The 21,744-nt window shown below is 38.2% G+C and overlaps 1 protein-coding gene across 1 annotated transcript in view; it reads left to right on the top strand.

The window, feature by feature from the left end:
* si:dkey-215k6.1 (transmembrane protein 132B) overlaps positions 1-21,744 on the top strand; it is a gene marked incomplete in the record, with an annotated part of 317,605 nt that overhangs the window by 218,731 nt on the left and 77,130 nt on the right. The window contains 1 exon segment of the mRNA XM_036144039.1: positions 16,676-16,871. Within this exon segment, the coding sequence (XP_035999932.1) occupies positions 16,676-16,871 (196 nt within the window).

Consider the following 21,744-nt stretch of genomic DNA (forward strand, 5'->3'; position numbering starts at 1 on the left):
AACATGTCTATAGACGTGTCTATAAAATATCAATAAACTCCTGAAAAAGCATAAACATTAATGTAACTGTAGTTTGTTTTTGATAATCATTGTTTTGAAATTATTTTCACCATATTTTCAACTAGTCTATGTTAGAACTCAGTATTTTATTGAGAATCAGGTTCCTGACTAGCTAAAAGAAACCTGTTTTGTTTTAATCTTTTTGTTTTGTCTGCAGCTCTGTGTCAGACTTAAAACATTTTATACTGTTGTTATATATTATATAATGTATATATTGTGGCAATGTTGAAAGTGGCTGTTAGAAACCGTCATTGTTATGAGATTTAAAAGGGATTTTAGTGTAATCCTCAGCGACTTCATTGCATTAACAGAGAAACTAATGAGAGTTATATTTTGTCCCATTTTGTTTTGATCGGAGGGCAAGGAATTGTTCATTATTCAAATATGGGGCAACAGAAAATGTTTGAGAACCACTGGTGTAAGGACAAAAGAGAGTTGGTGTTTGCCCCCTTGATGTAAATAAAGAATGTGTAACTTGTATTAAAATGAGGAAAGACAGTATAGGAAGTATTTTAATGAGTGAATTATATCACCATACATTGTGTTCAACAAAGGTGCATTTCCACCTGTTTATGTTAGAGCATATCGAGTTAGCAAGCATTTCAGTTTAAAGTTCTTCCAGCATCGAATATGACAGAAACAAGTTAGTTGTAACCACTGCCAAGTTAAACTTTGGTATTGAACATAAAATGGTAATGCTGCTCCCTGCTGTTACCTCAGAAATTGCCTGTTTTTGGTAGATTTTTTCCCCATAAAGAGAATTCCCTGTCAGTGGCAATAAGCTTTAATTTATTATTATTGCTATTTTTTGTTTTACATGTTTAAGTTGAGCTTTACACTAAATATGTGTTACTGATAAGTGCTACAAATGTTACAACACTTTTGTTCATATGGCAGCAGAACATTAAAATAAAAGTGCTCTTTACACTACTTTTGAATTCATTCTTGGAGTTTGTAAATACAATGCGATTAATCACGATTAATCAGGGCGATTAATCGCGATTAAATATTTTAATCGTTGCCCAGCCCTAATTATATATATATATATATATATATATATATATATATATATATATATATATATATATATATATATATATATATTAGTGCTGTCAGTTAAACGCGTTATTAACGGCGTTAACGCAAACCCATTTTAACGCCGACAATTTTTTTGTCGCCGTTAACACGGGTCGCGTCAATGACCTGGAAATTTAAAACCTTTTTTCAGGCTTAAACTGTATGAATATGGGTATAAACAGCAAGCAAAAATATTCAAAGAAATTATTGTTGTTGGTGTGAGAGCTCAGAATTAGATGTGTGTGTGTGAGAGAGAGAAGAAATGAACAAAACTTATGACTTTATTGAAATGTACAATTTTTATTAATTTATATGTTTATGCATAATACCATGTCTAGCTTTGTTTAAGAGGCAAAAAAATATATATAGGCATGAAAACAGGTATTTATTTACACATTTGTTTACACATGGTGTAAACATCAGGGCGTCATGATTAGTCATTTAGCCATTATAGTCCAGAGTTTAACATTTGGCACCAGGATGTTTTCATTCCAATTCTGAAAAGTGCTTGAAAAAACACAAAATTAGGGCTGGGCAAGTTAACGCGTTAATTTCGCGTTAATTCATTAGACTATTAACGGCGATATTTATTTTATCGCGCATTAACGCATGTTGCTCATATGCTTTCAGTCAGTGTCAGTCAGCAGGCGCGCTGACTGCAGCGCGCTGTCACGGCAGCACTCTCCCCCTCCCCTCTCGTACATGGCTCAGCGGCGCCAGCCAATCAGCACGCAGGCTCAGCCTGGCCCGCCCGCTCAGCTCTCACACAAACTTGAAAAAAGCTGAGAGAGACCGCAGCAGCGGAAAAACATGAACGGGGAAGTAGCACCGTTTGGCTTTATTTTAATACCATAAATGAAATCAAGCTGTATGTTTTGTAAAAAGCCGGTTTATTTCAGTGGAAACACAATAAATTTATCTAAGCACGTGAAAAAACATGAAAACGTCGAGCCCCAGAAACGGAGAGAGGTGACGAAACTTCTCTCATTGCCCCGACAGACCCACAGACTGACGTCACTGACTGAGGCGTTTCAGTCCTCCAGGGAACATCCAGGTAGATCAGTGGATGGATGGATGGATGGATGGATGGATGTTACTGGAGCCCACACATAACATGTAATTAAGACCTTGAAAGAACCCAGTACATATATTAAAAAGTGTTATTTAAGATAAGATAACATTAGCTAATCCTTTTTTTATCCCACGACGGGGAAATTTATAGGATTAAAGCAACAGGCAGGTGCACACAACACAGACAAAATTACATAAGGATTGAAATATATAAGAGGTGGATTAGCGAAAAAACACTGAACATTATTATTATTATTATTATTATTATTTAATTGTAATAATAAAATACAAAACCCAAAAGGTCAACAGTTTCATGATACATCAAGCTTAGGGACTGGCTAATATACAGCAGGTCAAAAAAGGCCATATTCTGGCTGCAGTGCTGCTGTTCTCTTATGAAGAAAAGATCAACTAGTGCACTAAATTCAATAGATGGGTTGAAAATATCCAGTATAAAATAAGTGCTACAAATGTTGCAACACTTTTGTTCATATGGCAGCAGAACATTAAAATAAAAGTGCTCTTTACACTACTTTTGAATTCATTCTTGGAGTTTGTAAATACAATGCGCTTAATCGCGATTAATCAGGGCGATTAATCGCGATTAAATATTTTAATCGTTGCCCAGCCCTACACAAAATAAAAATATTTTTTGTACAAGCATGTATTTTATTAGTGTCATTTATTGCAAAATTGCATATTAAAATGCCCAAACAGGCTATTACACTTTCAGAAATAAAAGGATAAAATATGCGATTAATTGCGATTAATCTCGAGTTAACTATCGACATTATGCGATTAATCGCGATTAAAATTTTTAATCGTTTGACAGCACTAATATATATATATATATACACAGACACCTTGTCGAGCATTATCCAACTTTTACCATGGTCACTTACGAAATAAATAAATATTAAATTCATTATTATTACTCATTCATTATTAATGTTTTTTTCACCCTTAAAATCATACGTTTTTCACAAGATTTAACATCTCTCCCAGCTAATGTTTGAACCAGTGCAATAATTTAGTGCAATAATTTTGACCAGAACTTTTTTACAGGCAACCTATAATACTTTTTAATGGCCACCCTGCAGCCAAGAAAAATTGGGTATTCAACCAGACCATGGTATAAATTAATTTATTTGCTTACTTAATGGACTTTAGAGTAGTAAAGACTCATAAGTAAAGCAGGAATTAGGAAGATTGTTTAGTGTTACAATAGGAAGGAGAAGAAATATGATTAAATAAGTTTGACTTCTTCATACCCCTTTTCAGACATATCAACAAAATTATACATATAGTGTAGTAACTGTACAGTGTTGGGTTAATCTGATTAACAATGAATTTGATTTTGTGCTTGTTAAGACCTGAACAAAAGGAAGTCAGACCTACAGAAAGGCTAAGTCACTGACAAGAACATTGTGTCAGTGTGTCTCTTCTTCAGTGGTTCTGTAGTATTGATCTATCCTCTAGCCATCTATGAGGTTTCACCTTGAGAGCATATGCTGGTATGTCACTTGCAGATATTTTAATGAATATTTAAGAAGTGCTGTGTACTTAAGTTCCTGTATTGTGTAACAATGAATTCTTTCCTAGCACTAAACTTGTAGTAATCCACGGCTCGACATAGGTAAACCACAGTTTGTGCTGGTTCAGATGTAAGGGTTATTCTGTGCTTGTCCTCTGTTTCTGCAAGCTCATTTCCCCAGAGTACCCCCACCCCCCATTGGTGACGCCCTCACTATAGTCTTGACAGCTCACAAAGACACTCAGTCCATCTGTTACACACACACACACACACACACACACACACACACACACACACACACACACACTCATACCTATTTAGACCTGCTTTTTTGTTGTAAACTGACACTTTAGACAATTTCAAAAAGAAGTGTCAGTATTGTCATGTCAGTGTTTGTCAATTTTCCAGTGAATGTTTGAAAACACTTATTATTTCTTGTACATGTAGTGAATATAACGAATTAACTCTTCTGTTCAGACACGTTTATATTTTTGTATTGCATACATTTCCTAAACTTGAATTCAAATAGCAGCAAAGTGCAGAGCAATATTAAACAGGCAAAATCCAATGTGTAACATTCTTATGCAGCCAATTATACAATCCAATCATCATGTAAGCTAATTACTCTTTTTTGTACTGCAAACAGTGCAGTACATTCTAAAGCAACACTTTTGTGTCGTTAAAGCTACAGGAATTTCTCTAATTAATTAAAAGGATCTTAGTTCCATCCGTTCATAAATTGAATAAATCAATACTGTCTAGTGTTGTAAATTGCCAAAAATTATTCATTGTTAGAAATAGACCAATCAGCATGTTATCAATGAAAAACAAACTGACATTTATTGTACTACTGAAAAATACCCCAGCTCATAATTTCTCTCTAGTTTACATGGAATAATATTCTATTTCTTTTACATGTCCTGTAGGCCATTTCAGGCATGTTGTCAGGACAGTTTTGCTCTGCAAAAAGGATATCTCGAGATTATCTCCTAATTACTTGATTAACTATTTATTAAGGGTAGCATCTGATATCAAAGTAGATGAATTGCATACTATTGAGATCACATAATCACTCTTAGAGTGAGCTTATGTCCAGAAGTTTATTTCATTCAACAGTTCAAAACAGTTTCCAGTATATATTTGTTTCTGTTTCTTCCCCTTTTCATTACCCAAATTTGTAGTGCTCGATAACTGTAACTGAGATTTCAAAGTCCATCATATTTACTCATCTGTCTGTCTGTCTGTCTGTCTGTCTGTCTGTCTGTCTGTCTGTCTAATCTCTAAAATTGTTTTTTTTTTCTCTTAAAGACACAGAAGCATGCACACAAACTTGCAGTCAGCTACAGGCTGTGCAGATGCTGAGGGAGGAATGCTCTAAGTGACAACTTCCTCTGAGCAAAGTGTGGAGAATTGTTCCTCCATCTTATTTTCTTGTTCTCCTCCCATTTCCACCCCCCTTTTTTGCTATACCTTATTTTCTCCTGGGGAATGTTTTCTCTTTTTCTTGCCAGCGGTGAATGTCTTTTGGCGCATGTGTGCGTGTGTGTTTGTTCTCCATTGTCCTTTGAATTTCCCCTGAGACCACCACTTTTCTATGGTACTCTTTGATAAGACACCCCTGTCCTCCTAGCAATCACTACATGGTGTGGGGACTCTGTGTATGTTTATAGATTGTATATATGGCTTTTGCTACTTCAAGGGAGATTTTTTTTATCTTCACCACCTCCTTCTCTTCAGGAAAAGGAACCAGCAAGGGGTCAACAGTGGGGTTTAGATTACAGAAGAACCCTGGGGGAGGCCACAGTCCCCTTAACAAAAACATTTTTGTGAAAAGAGTAGAATTTTTGATAACTACTGGAGACACGTATTGTCTTGCTATAGTGGTGAGGCCAAAGCAATGAACAGAGAGCAATGCATTGCATTTATTCACATACTGGTATGTATGTATGTATATATATATATATATATATATATATATATATATATATATATATATATATATATATATATATATATATATACATGTAAATTGAAAAAGGTCAGTTATTATTTTAGGAATAGTCCGTTAACGCATGTTGCTCACATGCTTTTATTTTGTGAAGGTCTGTTGCGGAAGAACGGAATAATCCGTCTTCTTCTGCTTATCCGGGGTCGGGTCGCGGGGGTAGCAGCTTCAGTAGGGAGGCCTAGACATCCCTCTCCCCAGCCACTTGGGCCAGCTCCTCAGGAGGAATCCCAAGGCGTTCCCAGGCCAGCCGGGAGACATAGTCCCTCCAGCGTGTCCTGGGTCATCCCCTGGGCCTCCTCCCAGTGGGACGTGCCCGGAACACCTCTCCAGGGAGGCGTCCAGGAGGCATCCTGACCAGATGCCCGAGCCACCTCAACTGGCTCCTCTCGACGTGGAGGAGCAGTGGCTCTACTCTGAGTCCTCCCCGGATGACTGAGCTCCTCACCCTATCTCTAAGGGAGAGCCCAGACACACTACGGAGAAAACTCATTTCAGCCGCTTGTATCCAGGATCTCGTTCTTTCGGTCACGACCCAAAGCTCGTGACCATAGATGAGGGTAGGAACGTAGATCGACCGGTAAATCGAGAGCTTCGCCTTTTGGCTCAGCTCTCTCTTCACCACAACAGATCGGTACAGCGCCCGCTTCACAGCAGACGCTGCACCAATCCGCCTGTCGATCTCCCGCTCCATCTTCCCCTCATTCGTGAACAAGACCCCAAGATACTTGAACTCCTCCACTAGGCGCAGCACATCCTCCCCAACCCGGAGAAGGCACTCTACCCTTTTCCAGGTTCAAGACCATGGTCTCGGAATTTGGAGGCACTGATTTTCAATCCCGGCCGCTTTCGCACTCAGGCTGCGAACCGCTCCAGCTGAGAGCTGTAGATCACGCCCTGATGAAGCCAATAGGACCACGTCATCCGCGAATAGCAGAGATGCAATCTTAAGGCCACCAAAACGGATCCCCTCAACACCTTGGCTGCGCCTAGAAATTCTGTCCATAAAAGTTATGAACAGAATCGGTGACAAAGGGCAACCTTGGCGGAGTCCAACTCTCACTGGAAACGAGTCCGACTTACTGCCGGCAATGCGGACCAGACTCTGACACCGGTCGTACAGAGACCTGACAGCCCTTATTAAAGGGTCCGGTACTCCATACTCTCGGAGTACCCCCCACAGGATCCCCCGGGGGACACGGTCGAATGCCTTCTCCAGATCCACAAAGCACATGTAGACTGGTTGGGCAAACTCCCATGCCCCCTCAAGAATCCTGCTGAGGGTATAGAGCTGGTCCAGTGTTCCACGGCCAGGACAAAAACCACACTGCTCTTCCTGAATCCGAGATTCAACTATCCGACGGACCCTCCTTTCCAGAACCCCTGAATAGACCTTACCAGGGAGGCTTAAGAGTGTGATTCCTCTGTAGTTGGAACACACCCTCCGGTCCCCCTTTTTAAATAGGGGGACCACCACCCCAGTCTGCCAATCCAGGGGAACTGCCCCCGATGTCCACGCAATGTTGCAGAGCCGCGTTAACCAACACAGCCCCACAACATCCAGAGCCTTAAGGTACTCAGGGCGAATCTCATCCACCCCCGGGGCCTTGCCACCGAGGAGCTTTTTAACAACCTCGGCAACCTCAGCACCAGAGATGGGAGAACCCGGCCCAGAGTCCTCAGCCTCTGCTTCCTCAATGGAAGACGTGTTGGTGGGATTAAGGAGGTCTTCGAAGTATTCCGCCCACCGACGCACGACGTCCCGAGTCGAGGTCAGCAGCACACCACCCCCACTGTAAACAGTGTTGGTACTGCACTGCTTCCCCCTCCTGAGACGCCGGATAGTGGACCAGAATCGCTTCGAAGCTGTACGGATGCTATCCATCCTGCTCTGCATAGTCCTTTTTTGAGACATTAACATTACTTAAATTAAAATATAATTTAAACCTAAATCTGCAAGGGTTACAAATAGCTTTATGGTTAACTGGATATGTTGAACGTTTATTAAAGTGTTTTTTAAATACCCTTATGATACTAAACTAACCAGTTGATAAGGTCAATACCTTAGACTTTTGGCAGACTTTCAGGATTTCATTATGCAAAGAAGGCTCCATACTATGAACTTAAACCAAGTGTGAAAACGGAAAAAATACTGGCCTTTCAAATGAAAGCCCATGCAACCCCATCAACTTTATAGTATTTTTTTTCATAATTCAGTGATTACAAAAGTAAGTCCCTTATGTATGCCTTGAGGGCTTTAAAGACCCAAAGCTGGAATGTCCTTGGTTCATACCAAACATGAAAAACATTTTTTGTGTTTTTTTAAACCAGACCAAGAGGCAGAGACCACAATGATTTCTAGTTATTTTCATGGTGAATATTTCTAATATTTCTATTTCCAAAAAGAACCACATGAGTCAACTCTCCTTCTCTCTGAGAATCCAAGTAGTTTCACACAAATCGCTGTGTTTTGATCCAGTGCATGTTACTGCCTATTGTAGCTTCAGTTGTGACAGAAAGATGGACGGTTCCTTGGCGCTGAGTCCATTGGAGGTGTCACAGGATCTGTGTGTGTCCCTGGTCTCCCCCCGTGGGTCTTTGTGCCAAGTCCTTTGTTTCTTACAGTGCGACACATGATGGCTACATTTAAAGACACACACCTCCACACATAATTATAGCTGCCCTCAGAATATAAAAAATTAAAAATCTTGTAACCAGCCATCTAACAGTCATCCCAGTAGAAATCCCAAACAAATCAGTTCTAGTGACAGTGGCAAGCAGACAGTATTACATAAAGGTTATTATGAACAAGAGGTGATCTTCCTGGGACCGCAATCAAGATTTTAATCTGCATGGACCTACGCTGGGTAAGTTGTTTAATTGATGGCATATATAGAGTGAGGGGGGTGTCAATAATTTCATCTAATCAGCTTCAAGAGTCCACAAGTGCCAAACAAGTTAGGCACCAGAGTGAGCCATCCGTCACATCTCAGAAAGCACTCACTGCTGCCAGAAGTGTCTCCTTTTATCTGGGTTTATAGGCTAAGCCACCCAAGGTTCCCCAAGCAGTTCCCTGAGCAATTTAATATAAAAAACGATAGAGATCTGCTTGTCCTTATTTTTAATAGCCAGCCAGCAACTTACAAATAAAGAGGAAAATAATCTATCTGTGTTTAAACAATTTCAAAAGTTCTTGTGTGGGGATGAAGTTGTGCATTGTAATGTTTTTGAGATGTTTTTTGGGGCAATTGCTGGGCTAAAGTGCAAACAAAAGGTTGGGAGCCTCATGATACAAGTAAGTGAGTATAGTTTAATGTATGAAATTAACGACTTACGGAAGGCAGAAAATGCAGGGACGGAACAGGGAGTACAGAGGAGGAATCATAACGGAGGATCCAACAACTACAGTAAGGGACAGGCGGTTTATATAGAGGGGAAGAGCAGACAGGGAAGCAGGAGGGCAGGTGAAGGCAATCAAATATTTATGGGTAACCGGTAAAAGCAATGAAGACAGGAGAGCTGAGGGAGAAATAGTGATAGGGTAGAAGGAAGGAAAAACTGGAGGAGATCCAAATTACAATACAATAATACTAAAAACTATACAAAAGGAACTAACAGAATCCACTGACTAAATCCACAAGGTAAAAATAAACAAACACCAAAGCATAAATAACACAGACACCTTTGTGAAAGTTGTCCATTCTCTAGGCACATTGGCTGCTGTTCCATAAACTTTCATGAAGTCAACAGTAAGAACACTATTGTGCATAGGAAAGGAGCTTCGGACACCTGTGCCAATTTCGGACAGCCTTTAACCACTATGTCATTATATGATGGAACGCACATGGATGATATAAGTCAAATCCAGGCCTACAGACCTCTGCAAATGAAGTACAAAGTGCATGCTCTCTTCTCTCTGGACTTTTTTGTTGATGCCCGTGAGGGGACTGTGCTTATGCGTCATGTCACACAAAGGATTGTGGGATACCTTGTGGCATCTTAGCGCCGGTAAGGGACGTGGCAAAGTTCCCAGGAAAAACTAGCCACAAGAGGAATCTGACAAGCTCTTACCTCCTTCCTTACTGACTGCACTATTCGGACAGCACTTATCATGGCGACCACTGACGCACCTCTACATTGGCTAAGGAGTCCTCACTCTATCAGGGTATTTGGATGGAGACATTATCCTTTGCTCCACATCAAATTTTTTAAATTAATTTAATAATAAATATTATGCATTGATTCACAGGAAGTTTATTACAAACTGTGTTCTGCCATTATTGCATAACGTTTTGAATCGGCAACGTCAGTAGACATCTCTATGTTGAAATGAATTGAATTGTTAAAGTGGGTTAAATAAGACATCATTGTTTAAACATATTTGTTTTGGTCATATATTATTAGTTTCACGATGTAATCTTTCCATTTGTGTTTGAAATTGATGGTAATAGTATTCCTTTTCACATCCAAAATTGGAAAATATGTGAAATATTCAAATCACAAGGGCCTACCAGCTGACAGCTGAGAAGTCAGCAGTAAGAGTATTGACGTTACACACTAAGCACAGTTTGCAGCAACAAACAGTTGCTGCACATAATTATTCATAAACGGTTTTGCGTATCCTTTTTAAAGGGGCATCGCTATAAAATCATTTCTCACATCATCACATGTTTACAAGACACATTTCTGATTTGAAAAAATAATGTAAAGGCAAGTTGTAATTTATTCATCTTTTATGGTTTGAATATTTTAGCCTCTCTGGCTCAATGGTATTTACCCTCTAATTTGTCAAAATAAACCCACCAATAATTTCTCATCATACCCTACACTACAAACAAGTCATTTGAAATGGCATGAAGAAAAGTTATTTTCTTTTTTATTAACGTTAACAACAGAAACACTCACTTTTTTTATTGTTCACCTGCATAGGGATAGCCTTCAGTTATTTGCAATTCTCGTCCCCAGATGTGACTTTATTAACATTAAACTATTCAAAAGACTGTAAAGCAGCATAGCCTGATAAAACATGTATATACAGAAGATGAATCCTGAAACTACCTTAAAACAGATCACAATGAAACATGGCTTTTTCTCTCTAACATGTTAGATCACTATTCTGTCAGCTATTCAAACATATGTGTTTTTAATTTAAAAGTAATTTTTACAATTGTTACAGCCAAAATTAGAATATTATTAAACAAATACTTTGTTTCAGCAACTCAAGTCACTAAGTGGCCCACATTTTACAGATTAATCAAATTAATTACTGTCTCGCACGCACGCACGCACGCACGCACACACACACACACACACACACACACACACACACACACACACACACACACACACGTTTTTACAACACTGTGTGGACTTCCATTAATTTTCTATTGCTTTCTATCCCATAATCCTGAATTTAACCCTAAACCTAAGTTTAGGGTTATTGAGAAGTGTGTTTAATAACTACTTAAAGGTTTTTTTTTTTTTATATGTACTTTTAATCTGACATAGAGCCTTATGGGAACACATTCAAATTTATTGAAAATGACGGTAGTTTATAGTAGTTGAAGATTAGCTTCGCCTGAAGGAAAACAAACTGAAAAGTTGTGAAAAGCATGGACTCCTACAGTTTTTTATATGATTACTTTTGAGTCCTGGAGAGCAACTCTTGTGTGTTTGTGTGAGAATGCATTTGTATGTGTATGCACTAGAAGGCTGTGCAATATTGTTTGGGATCCTAGTGGTAGTGACGGAGCCAACACCTGAATGAACCTGTCACTGCGGACACATTTCTTTTTCTGCTCCAGTGATTACACTGCACCAAAACACACTTAACAATTTTTGGATAGATCTCGGTACACATGTGCTTTCGGTTTGTGCGCAAGGCAGAGAAAGGAGAGGAGTGTGTTGGTTGTGTATCAACTGTGTGCAGGTATGTATGAGAGTGAGAAAGACAGAAACGGAGAGTGAGAGTGGCATAGCATTGTGTCTCAGTGTGTATGTGTCCAGGCTTATACAGGCTTTGAATTTTTTTTCTTCAATGAAAATGTAAAACTGGGCCACTGCTAATGTGTCCTTTGAGATTAGGCAGCAAAAGAAAGGAAAATTAAGCAACGAGGAACATTGATAGTTAAATGAAAATGGAACAATTACACAGCAAAGAGTGTCAGACCACTACAAGAGAAATTGAGTGAGAAGGTGTTTACGAGATTATTACAAGTTTTTTTCTCTTTAATTTTGCAGTCCTCATTGTTAAGTGTTCTCCACACGGCCTTAAATTGCCTTAACCAGCATGGCATGTAGAAGGATTTTTTTCAAGGATGACCCTTTTAAAAACAGATTGTATGTCTGAATGGATCAATGGATCTTTGGCTATAGTTTTTCTTTTGGTTTGTGTTTATCTTTTTCTTTCTTTCTTTGACTTCTTGGGGAATAAAATCTTGTACAATATTAGTGTGAAGGTTTTGAATTTAAGCTGTTTGACAGGAGTGAGGGTGTCGAGGTTTTTTTGGCACCAGTTCTACCCTAGGAGGCTGTTAGTAGTCACTATGTGAGCCCCTCGTCGAGAAACGGGTGGGTGACCTCCAGTTGAGGATTTGACATGGGGCTGTAGCTACAAACAAGTATTTAGCACACCACAATCCTGAGATTAGTGTTACCTGTCCGTATTGTTCCCAGGAGGAAACATTATACATCTTTCTCTTATTTAGTGTTCAAAGTTGAATGCACTTTTTACATTGTTTGTTTGGTAGATTCATTGAGAAGTGTTCGAATTGTATTTCTATGTATGGTCCATACTACTGTGCAAAAGAGAAATATACTTACACACTTTTAAATTTCACTTTGTGGACTGAAAAACTTGCTACATGGATAACAAAAAACAAAATGAATGGGCTTTACACTCAGAGGCTTGTAGTTGCCCGTGTTTGTGTGGAACTTCAGTTTTTTTAGTTGACAAAGAATATAAATGTCTTTGTAAGGAAGTGGGGTGTTAATGATGTGTTCAGTTGATGAAGCATGTTTGGTTGTCACTTTTCAAATTGTTTAGTTAACTGTTTTTCAAATTCTTGAAATGTAAAATAAAAGGTATTTTTAGACTAAGCTCTCTCTCTCTCTCTCTCTCTCTATTTTACGAAACCTGTTGCTTATCTCTGACTTGGATTTTTGAATGTATAAATTAACTGCTGAATGAAGAATGATGTCACAGTTTTTTGCTTCCCTGCTATAAAGAAGGAAATTGAAGTAGAACTTAAATGAAGAGCAAACAAAAAATATATATACCAAAACTTAACATTTGGCCTTCCAAATTATAAGTAAGAGCAATATGTGATGGTAAGATACGAAGGACGATGGAAGGAGGACGACAGGTGGAGACAGATGACTGAGAGTCAAGCGTGACGGTTAAGTGAAAGAGGTCAAGGCTACTGTAACTGACACTCCATCAACTTTTCTTCCTTAATCTACTTTTTTCACTTATCATCAAATGCATTGTTTCTCACACAGACACAACATTTATGGCAGTCCCTCTGTGACTTTCTTTTGCCATGACCTTTAACTTGTGTATGTCTTCCAATGGTTTAAGCACTCGGAATTAATTTACAGCTACTCTTTTACCTTTTGTTTAAGGGTTCACCATGCCAGGGGTATGTTTATGTGAGGAGGTGTGCAAGTAACAGGAAATTGCTTTAAGGAAATAAACAAAACACCAACAGTATCATTGTTGTTTTCTGAATCACATCTGGATTATAGTGTAACTTCTTTCCATCACAAAAACAGATTGATATTGTGGGCATTGAACTTTATTCGGTATAGTTTTGCACAAGCCACTTTTTGTGTTGCAATGACTGAATTGCAACTGAGTCCCTTTTTTTTTTCTGGACCGAAGAAACAATTCCGTCTCATTTCAGATAGTTTTAATTAGTGAAATCATGTGTTATTTTACTTTTTTTAGTGCTAAAAGTAGCATTAATAAACCACTTTCTTATGTTTATTGATTTTGTAATAGACACTTCAGTCCTCTCGATCATTAATAAATTCCTTCTTGATCTGTTAACAGATCAGCAGAAAGAGCATAGAGAGCTTGATATTGAAGTACCGACTAATATAATTACATGTTTTCCACAGAAAGCCAATTAAATTAGGATTAGTAGAGATGTAAAACAGGTAATAAAAATATGCAGAGTTATTAAGCATTGCCTCACCTTTAGTAAACATTTCACCTTAAGCTTGTTTTAAATTAAGTTCTTGGAGTCGTGGATGGCTAAAAAGCTGTATCCAGTCTGTTTAAGATAACTTTAGCTATTTTAAACAATTCAAAAGGAAAATGCTCAGAGGGGTATAAACTATACTGCACGATTCTAACATTGTACAATTTCATAAAGTACTTCATGCTAAGTTTGGTACTGTTTTGTTCAAACAAACAACATTTTGTTCTAACAAACTTTTTTTTCTATGACGTTTCGTTGAATCTTCTGGCTGTAACAATACACCAGATTAGATGCAGCTGGTCTGTCAGCTCTATGTGCATGATGTGCCTATATGCCATGTGCAATGGGAACCCTGGATGACAGAGTCCTGCATCTTAGGCTATTTGCACACTGTAGGGAAATGCGACCCAAATCTGATCTTGTTGCCGATATTTGACCCGTATCTGGCAGTGTGAACAGCCCAATTCCGATGTTTTCACCGAAATAAAAAATCTGATTTATGCAACTTCCATATGTGGTACTAATGTGGATACATATTGAATATTTTTCAAAGCGTCTGCAGTCTGAATGGTCATGTCGCATTTTACCAGTCTTTAACGTTTGTTTCGTATTGTCCTTGATCTCACTACACATCCACACACAGTAGTAGCAGTTAGTGCTCCATAAAAGACCATTGTTAATAGCTGTGCTCCTTCCTTCTTATCTTACTTCGTCTTGCTTTGATGTGGTCTTAATATTGCCATTGCTCAACAGGTTTCTAATAACTATTAAACTGCTATTCACGTTTTTACAATTTTTTTCTAATTTTTTATTTTTTTTGTAATGAAACTTTATTGAACACTTGTAGAAACTTGTAGAAAAAATCTGAAAAAATGTAATTGAGCATCAAGACCTGCAGTTTGAACGTATACCTAGATGCTTAAAGGAGCGCTTGAGCAGATCCTTCCCCCCAGCTGCTGCCAAACCTTATACATTAACCTGCACGGATTGCTGATCTGATCAAGAATCATTTACTCATCCGTCTGCACAATTTTAAGTTTTTTCTGGGAGTGTTTGTTTTTACAATCATGCATATTGCACAATTTTCTGATGTCATTCTGCAAATAAGCTAAAATTGCTTTTGCATTTGTCCCCTTTACAGTAGCTGCACTATTTAATAAACTGTTGGTCCAAGAAAGGAGAAATTTGTGTCTAACTGAACACAGTTACCAAAACATAAAGCACATTAACTGAAGCACAGACTATTCGGACAGCAAAGGAGGGTTGCTCACATGAAATTACAGCTGCTTAGAATGTCAGATTGCTTGGGGTTTTAAGCAGCTGATCAGCCAGGTAAGCAGAAGGCAGAGGTGACCGGTTTACAGTCCAATCAGCAGCAGCTTGTAGGGTGCAGCAACAGAGAAGGTGAGCGCAGATTGTAAGGAATCACAGACTGGTATCTACTTTTACTACAAAGTACACAGAGTGACTCAAGTGCAAACAAAAAAAAGGAAACATAGTTATAGTGAACCAGTGTTGTAGAACTGTGACATAAAATACCCTCCAGCTGATTCACTAGGCTAATAACTCAAAATCGCATATGAAACCTTACCAATGTAAGTATGCATTGTGGTGGCCTAGTGGTGAGAGCAGCTCGCTTGTGCTCTGAGAAGGTTGCAAGTACCTGGTTCGATTTCCCACAGCCGGCACTCTGGCTCCCTGAGCAAGACCCTTAACTCTAGCTTGCTCCCCGGGTGCCGCACATTGGCAGCCCACTGCTCCCCAAGGGGATGAGTTAAAATGCAGAAGTAAATTTCTCCATTGTGAGATCAATGATGTTCAATTTATTCTTGTAGAGTGGCTGTTTTTCAAGATAGCATGTTGGGGTCCAAGATAGTGCATTGGGGACTTTTTTCACATTGTGTTTCAAAAGCAAAAATATACCTATACAACAGTCAAATAAAATTTGCCAAATTAGAGCTCTGTTTCATATATTGTATTTTTGGTATAGATGTAGTGTGACTCATTAATTAACTTTAGTATTTAGAGCGTTATTGTTATAGATTCAAATATTTTATTGAAAACACATATTTTATATAGTCTTCATCAATACTTCCGACTGTAACTTCCAAGATGTCACTACAACATTGCTAAATTGTAAAATCGTTGCCCAAAGGGGCACACTTAATGGTGTACAACACTCCAGAACACCCCCCCCCCCTTATTATTAAGCTTAATAAACTGATCGAATATTGATATATTTCATCCCTTTTTATTGTGATATTTCCATTGTGAATGAATTGAGTTTGGATGGCTGGGCAAAACATATTTGAGTACTAAGAATGCCGCCTCATCATGTTTACCTTTAGACTAAAGAAGGTTTTCCAAATGTAAATGCAATTAAATTTGAACAGTTTGTGGAAGTCTTGGAGAACAAAGGGCGGTTTCAATCTAGTATGGACAGGAGCCCAAAAGGACTCATGGTTACCAAGTTAAAGAATTAGTTGGGCCCTAGAAAGTTCCATTTGGTTTAGAAGTACAAAAATGCTTACTTTCAGATATTTGGAGTGGAATACAAGCCATTAAAAATGTATCACAATAGCTATCCATATAGATTCCAAGCTTGATCACAATCTTCCATTCTGAAAACCAGCAATCAAAAAGTAAAGCTTTCTCCCTGGTAAAGTCAGTATGAGTCTTCAATAAACATGCTGAATAACTGATTTCCTCTCTGTGTCTTTATAGATTGGAGAGTCCCTCATATGAGGTGATGCAGCTGGACTTTGAGGTTGATAACGTGATTACTCTGGCAACAACCCAGACTCTGCACTGGACTGTGGATTATCCTGCTAACATCCAGACTGCTGTGAAGCGAACAGAAAAAGTTTCCCACCTCTACATTAGCAAAGCTGACATCCAGGGCATTGTGCCACTGGCAGAGGTAAGATATATTCTCCCAGTTGAGAACAAATACAGATCTATGATCACAGCTGCACATATTTTTCATGCGTGAATAGATTTTATTTTTCATCTCCTTCTAGCTCCTCCTCCTAACCTTTGTGCTGGCACCCCCAGTCTGTCCCATTCCTTCAGGGTAAACAAAGATAAGAGGTCACTTTGTTTACCTCTTCCTCTTTTCCAAGCCTTCTGCACTCTCACACACCACAGCTTTCAGCCCCAGAAAGGTTTCAAAATAAAATGCAGAGTCATAAAGAAGCATAATCATGTACGTTCATAGTTGACACAAACTTCCATTTTCAGTTGAAGTTGTCTACCCTTCAACGTGTGTCTACTAAATAAACCTGTCAATCAAAAATCTAAACCGTGTGTAAAGATTTAAGATAAATGCACCGATGCTTTGCATGTGAACTGGTTTCTTCATAAAGCTAAAAATTATTAATTGTGGGGGTTTTAATGTATAGTTAAAAGCCTGTTTTAACATCCAATATTTTAGCATTATCAAAAACATGCTCACTATATGCAGTAGGTGTTTATTGTTTCTTCTGTGCATTTTTTTTTGCATCCAAAAACAACTTCTAAAAAGGATTTTTTTGTTTCAGTGCAAATACACACACACACACATATATATATATGTAACATTTTCTGATATGTAGAGCTAACATACTTACATCACACCCAAAAGCAAACAGGCTAAAATTGAGATGGAGGATGCTTTTCGAAATGCTCCTGGTTCCATTACCGCTAAGGTAGATCTAATCTGGCCTGATAGCCCTCCTTCAAAAAGCAAAGCCTTAGTAACAAACCCCATTTTTGCCTAAGGTTTCTTCAAGCCTTTTAGTTTATTTTTTGTCCTCTCTGAGAATGGAAACTAGGAAACCATAATTTCCATTTGGAACACTGTCGTGTTTACAAATATTATTTTACCATGACTATACATGTGTCTAATATATTTAATCTTTTCAGTATTTTCAAACCTAATAAGAGATGGCTATCCTTAAATTTACAGGTCAGGGCAAGGAGAGCCTTAATCAGAAAAAAAAACAGTTCAGTGGCCTATGGTAACTCTTGAGATGCTGCAGAGATCCACAGCTTAGGTCTGGCAATCGATCAAGCAAGACAACTCTTAGTTGTGCACCTCACAAATTTGACCTTTATAGACGAGTGGCAAAATAAATAAATAAAAATAAAAATAAATAAATAACATTTTGAAAGAACAACCTAAAAGTCCTTTTTAAAGTTTGCAGCAATCCCTGTGACAAGCATGACAAACATGTGAAAGAAGGTATTCTGGTAGGATTAACCAAAACTGAACTTTTGGACCTATAGAAAACATAACTTGTGATGCAAAAACTACCGCTACCACCACCATGAACCATGTTGTGGGCAGCATCAGGCTATAGGGATGCTTTTTATTCAACAGATACAGGGAAGTGAAATGTAGAGATTTAACCCAAAAGACTAACAGCTGTAACTGAAGTGAAAGGTTAGCTGTAACAGCTGTAACTGAAGTGTTATACATAATTTTAGATCGTTGTAGCTGAATAGAAACACACAACACATTTTTCTATATATTACTTTAAAATTTTTGGGGGAAAAAAATATAATTTTCTTTCCACTTCACAATTAATTACATTTAATTATGTGCTTGTTTGCACTAATCTCTTTTATAAAATCAAAATAAAAGGCCTTAATGGTAAAAAATGCCAGACCTCTGCAAACCCTCACAGAACAGCAGCAGCTCACCGTGATCGAAGACCAACCATTATTAAATAAATAAACCGATCTAACAGCAACTTTAAAAGCCTCATATCATAACATTTACTCATGTCCATAAATTCTTTGGTCACATCTGAGCATTCGGCAGGTTTAGCATCCGCTTCAGTGAACACCAATGTTCAGATTGTATTCCCAATGACATTCCAGTGTTTTTCCTCTTGGAATCATATATTGTTTTGCGATTATCTTTACTTGATCTTGGACTATTCTTCATTGTTTTGCCTGGAGATGCTAATAGTTGTTAGCCACTTCCTTGTTTTATGCCCTGCTGCAGCTTGGGCAGTGGCGTACTTTCGTTTTATATTAGAAATATACTTGAAAGGCTTTATTTACTAATGAACTGAGCAAAAACAGCAGGACATGATGATCTTTTACAAAAACTTTGTATGTAACCATAGTGAGCTACTGATTTATAAATTTCAAAAAAGTCCAATAACTTGGCTATGCTCCTTTTAAAATTTGTAATTTGACGAAACGGTGTGATTACTTTTACAAAATACTGTGGAATGATTCACATTCAAATCTTATCCTAACAGTGAAAGTAAACCTTGACAGACAACCTTTGTTCCGATATGCATGACAAAATATTTTACCCAATTTCCTTGAGATGCATATTTTGCCATATTCACTAGAAGAAAAAATACTGCTCACGCAAAGAGGGTTTAAAATGATACTGATAAAAAATGTCTTCCCCGCAGACTGTTTCTGCCGACTTACGATACTGAAAGACTGTTTCTTCTTCAACATCTTCAACTTTATATACATGTATCTACACATCCAATTTTATTTTCTCTCCCTTGATCTATCTTTTGCCTTTTCCCTTCAGTAAAAGCATCAAAATGGCTGTTATTACAAGCCATTTGGGCTTCCTGATTTGTTTACTAGAGCTCACTGACCAAGTGTTGATTATTGGTTGGTTGTTTAAGGTGTCTGTCATTGAGAGGGGTCATTGTGATAGGTCGCCTAGATGAAAGCTTCGTTTTTTTCTAGGTCTTTGAGAGGAGGAAGAGTAAAGGAACAGAATTAAGAGCCAGAGGTGTAACTTCAAAGCGAGTTAGATGTGAAAGCTTTCAAACAGTTTTACATCTTTCAGTTTAGCCAATTTCACATCAGAGGATCACAATTTGTGAAACATCTGAAATACAACTACAGTAAAATATGAAATCCAGCCCACAGCTATTTAAACTACCTGAAAGCTTTGCGTCATACATAATTGCATCAGGTTCTTTGTATGCTGGCTTTGAAACATTGTTTCTCAACTGTTTATGTGATTCAAAATCCGCATCCACCACCTCGCATGTCAAGAGTCAGCTCATCAAGAGGGCTGATGTGTTAGTACAGAAGGGCTCTCTGTTTTTTGTTTTTTTTCTTTTGGAAAGCAAAAATGAGAATCAGAATACAGTCTGTCATCACTGATCCATCTCCAACATTTTCCCCCTAATTCCATATATCCATTAAGGCTCTGGTCTCTTGGCAGTGCTGGGACGAAAGAATCCCTCTCCAAGAAACGAGGGATTATTAGGAGTAATTTGTCTCCTGTGGGGCCTAAAAAATTGGTTTCATCTCGAGATGAGGGGTGAGGAGGGGGAGTTGTTAGGGAGAGCTGAAAGAGGAAGCAAGAGGAGAGCCAAAGTGAGATAGAAACACAGACATTAACAGACTTGGTATAATAACCTGACTGAATTCACAGCACTTGTAATTACTAAAGTCAATGATTTCTGCTCTCAAAAAGAATCCTGAAGCAATTTTAGCTGTAAGTTCATCATAAACTCGCCCTCAAAATAAATGCTTTTCATATTATGTTTGTTGAGTGCAATGATATTCATATGTTTAACAATCAACTGTTTTGTCAAGCTAAAATGTATTTGCTGACAAACTGCTATCAGTAAGTGAAGGCACTAAATGGCAAAATGTAAAAAATTTATTGTCTTTACATGCAATGGGAGTAGGCAGGTAAAAATATTGAAAACACACATTGACACAAACATCATCAATGGTCCTTGTAAAGTAATATAGAGTCTGAGGGGGAAAAAAAACATACACTTGGAGCTGGATTTAAAAGGATGTACACTCAGGTTTAACAAATTAAAATATCCAATACTGACATGGTCCTAAAGTTAATGGGCTTATACTTACTTATCTTACAGTAACTGACATTGATCCTGTGATGATTTTGATAGGAGGCACCAATTAATTCAATACCACTGCATGGGTGTAACTTTAGAGCTACGGTGTTTATTTTATCTACTTAAATGGATCATGTTTGACTCACATTGTTCTCCTATGGTGTAGGAATATAAAACCAGTGGCTGATTACTGAAGTTGAATTAATAGCGATCCATTCAGGTTGCAATATCAAGTTTGAACAACACATACATTTATTATACATTAAATGGCAATAATATATGGTTTAGTGTACATGTCATTTGATGCTTGTCATTGGAAACCAAGTTCCATTATGCCTGGTATAGCATAGGAAAACAGGAGAAAGAAGAACAACAAATTACAGTGTTTGAACTCCTGAAGCTTCAGCACCAAGGACAGCGTGTTTTACTCAAAATATGTGATGTGCATGTTTTTATGTTACTTTTGCCTGAATTACAGTCCACTCATCTGTCTTGTATATTTAATCAGAAATTAGAAAAATATCAAAGAATGCTGCACAGTGGCGCAGTGGGTAGCGCTGTTGCCTTGCAGCAAGAAGGTCCTGGGTTCAAGTACACCCCTGGGTCTTTCTGCATGGAGTTTGCATATTCTCCCTGTGCATGCGTGGGTTCTCTCCGGGTACTCCGGCTTCCTCCCACAGTCCAAAAACATGACTGTTAGGTTAATTGGCTTCTCCAAATTGTCCTTAGTGCTGTGTGAATGGTTGTTTGTCCTGTTAGTCTCTCTGTGTTGCCCTGCGACAGACTGGCGACCTGTCCAGGGTGTACCCCGCCTCTCGCCCACTGAACGCCTGAAGATAGGCACCAGCAACCCCCGCGACCCCATGAGGGATTAAGCGGTTTGGAAAATGGATGGATGGATGGAATAGATCAAAAAATGTATGTTGTTTGCCAATGATAAAGTAGAAAGGA

This window comes from Fundulus heteroclitus, chromosome 12, assembly GCF_011125445.2.
Source record: "Fundulus heteroclitus isolate FHET01 chromosome 12, MU-UCD_Fhet_4.1, whole genome shotgun sequence".
Taxonomy (NCBI): domain Eukaryota; kingdom Metazoa; phylum Chordata; class Actinopteri; order Cyprinodontiformes; family Fundulidae; genus Fundulus; species Fundulus heteroclitus.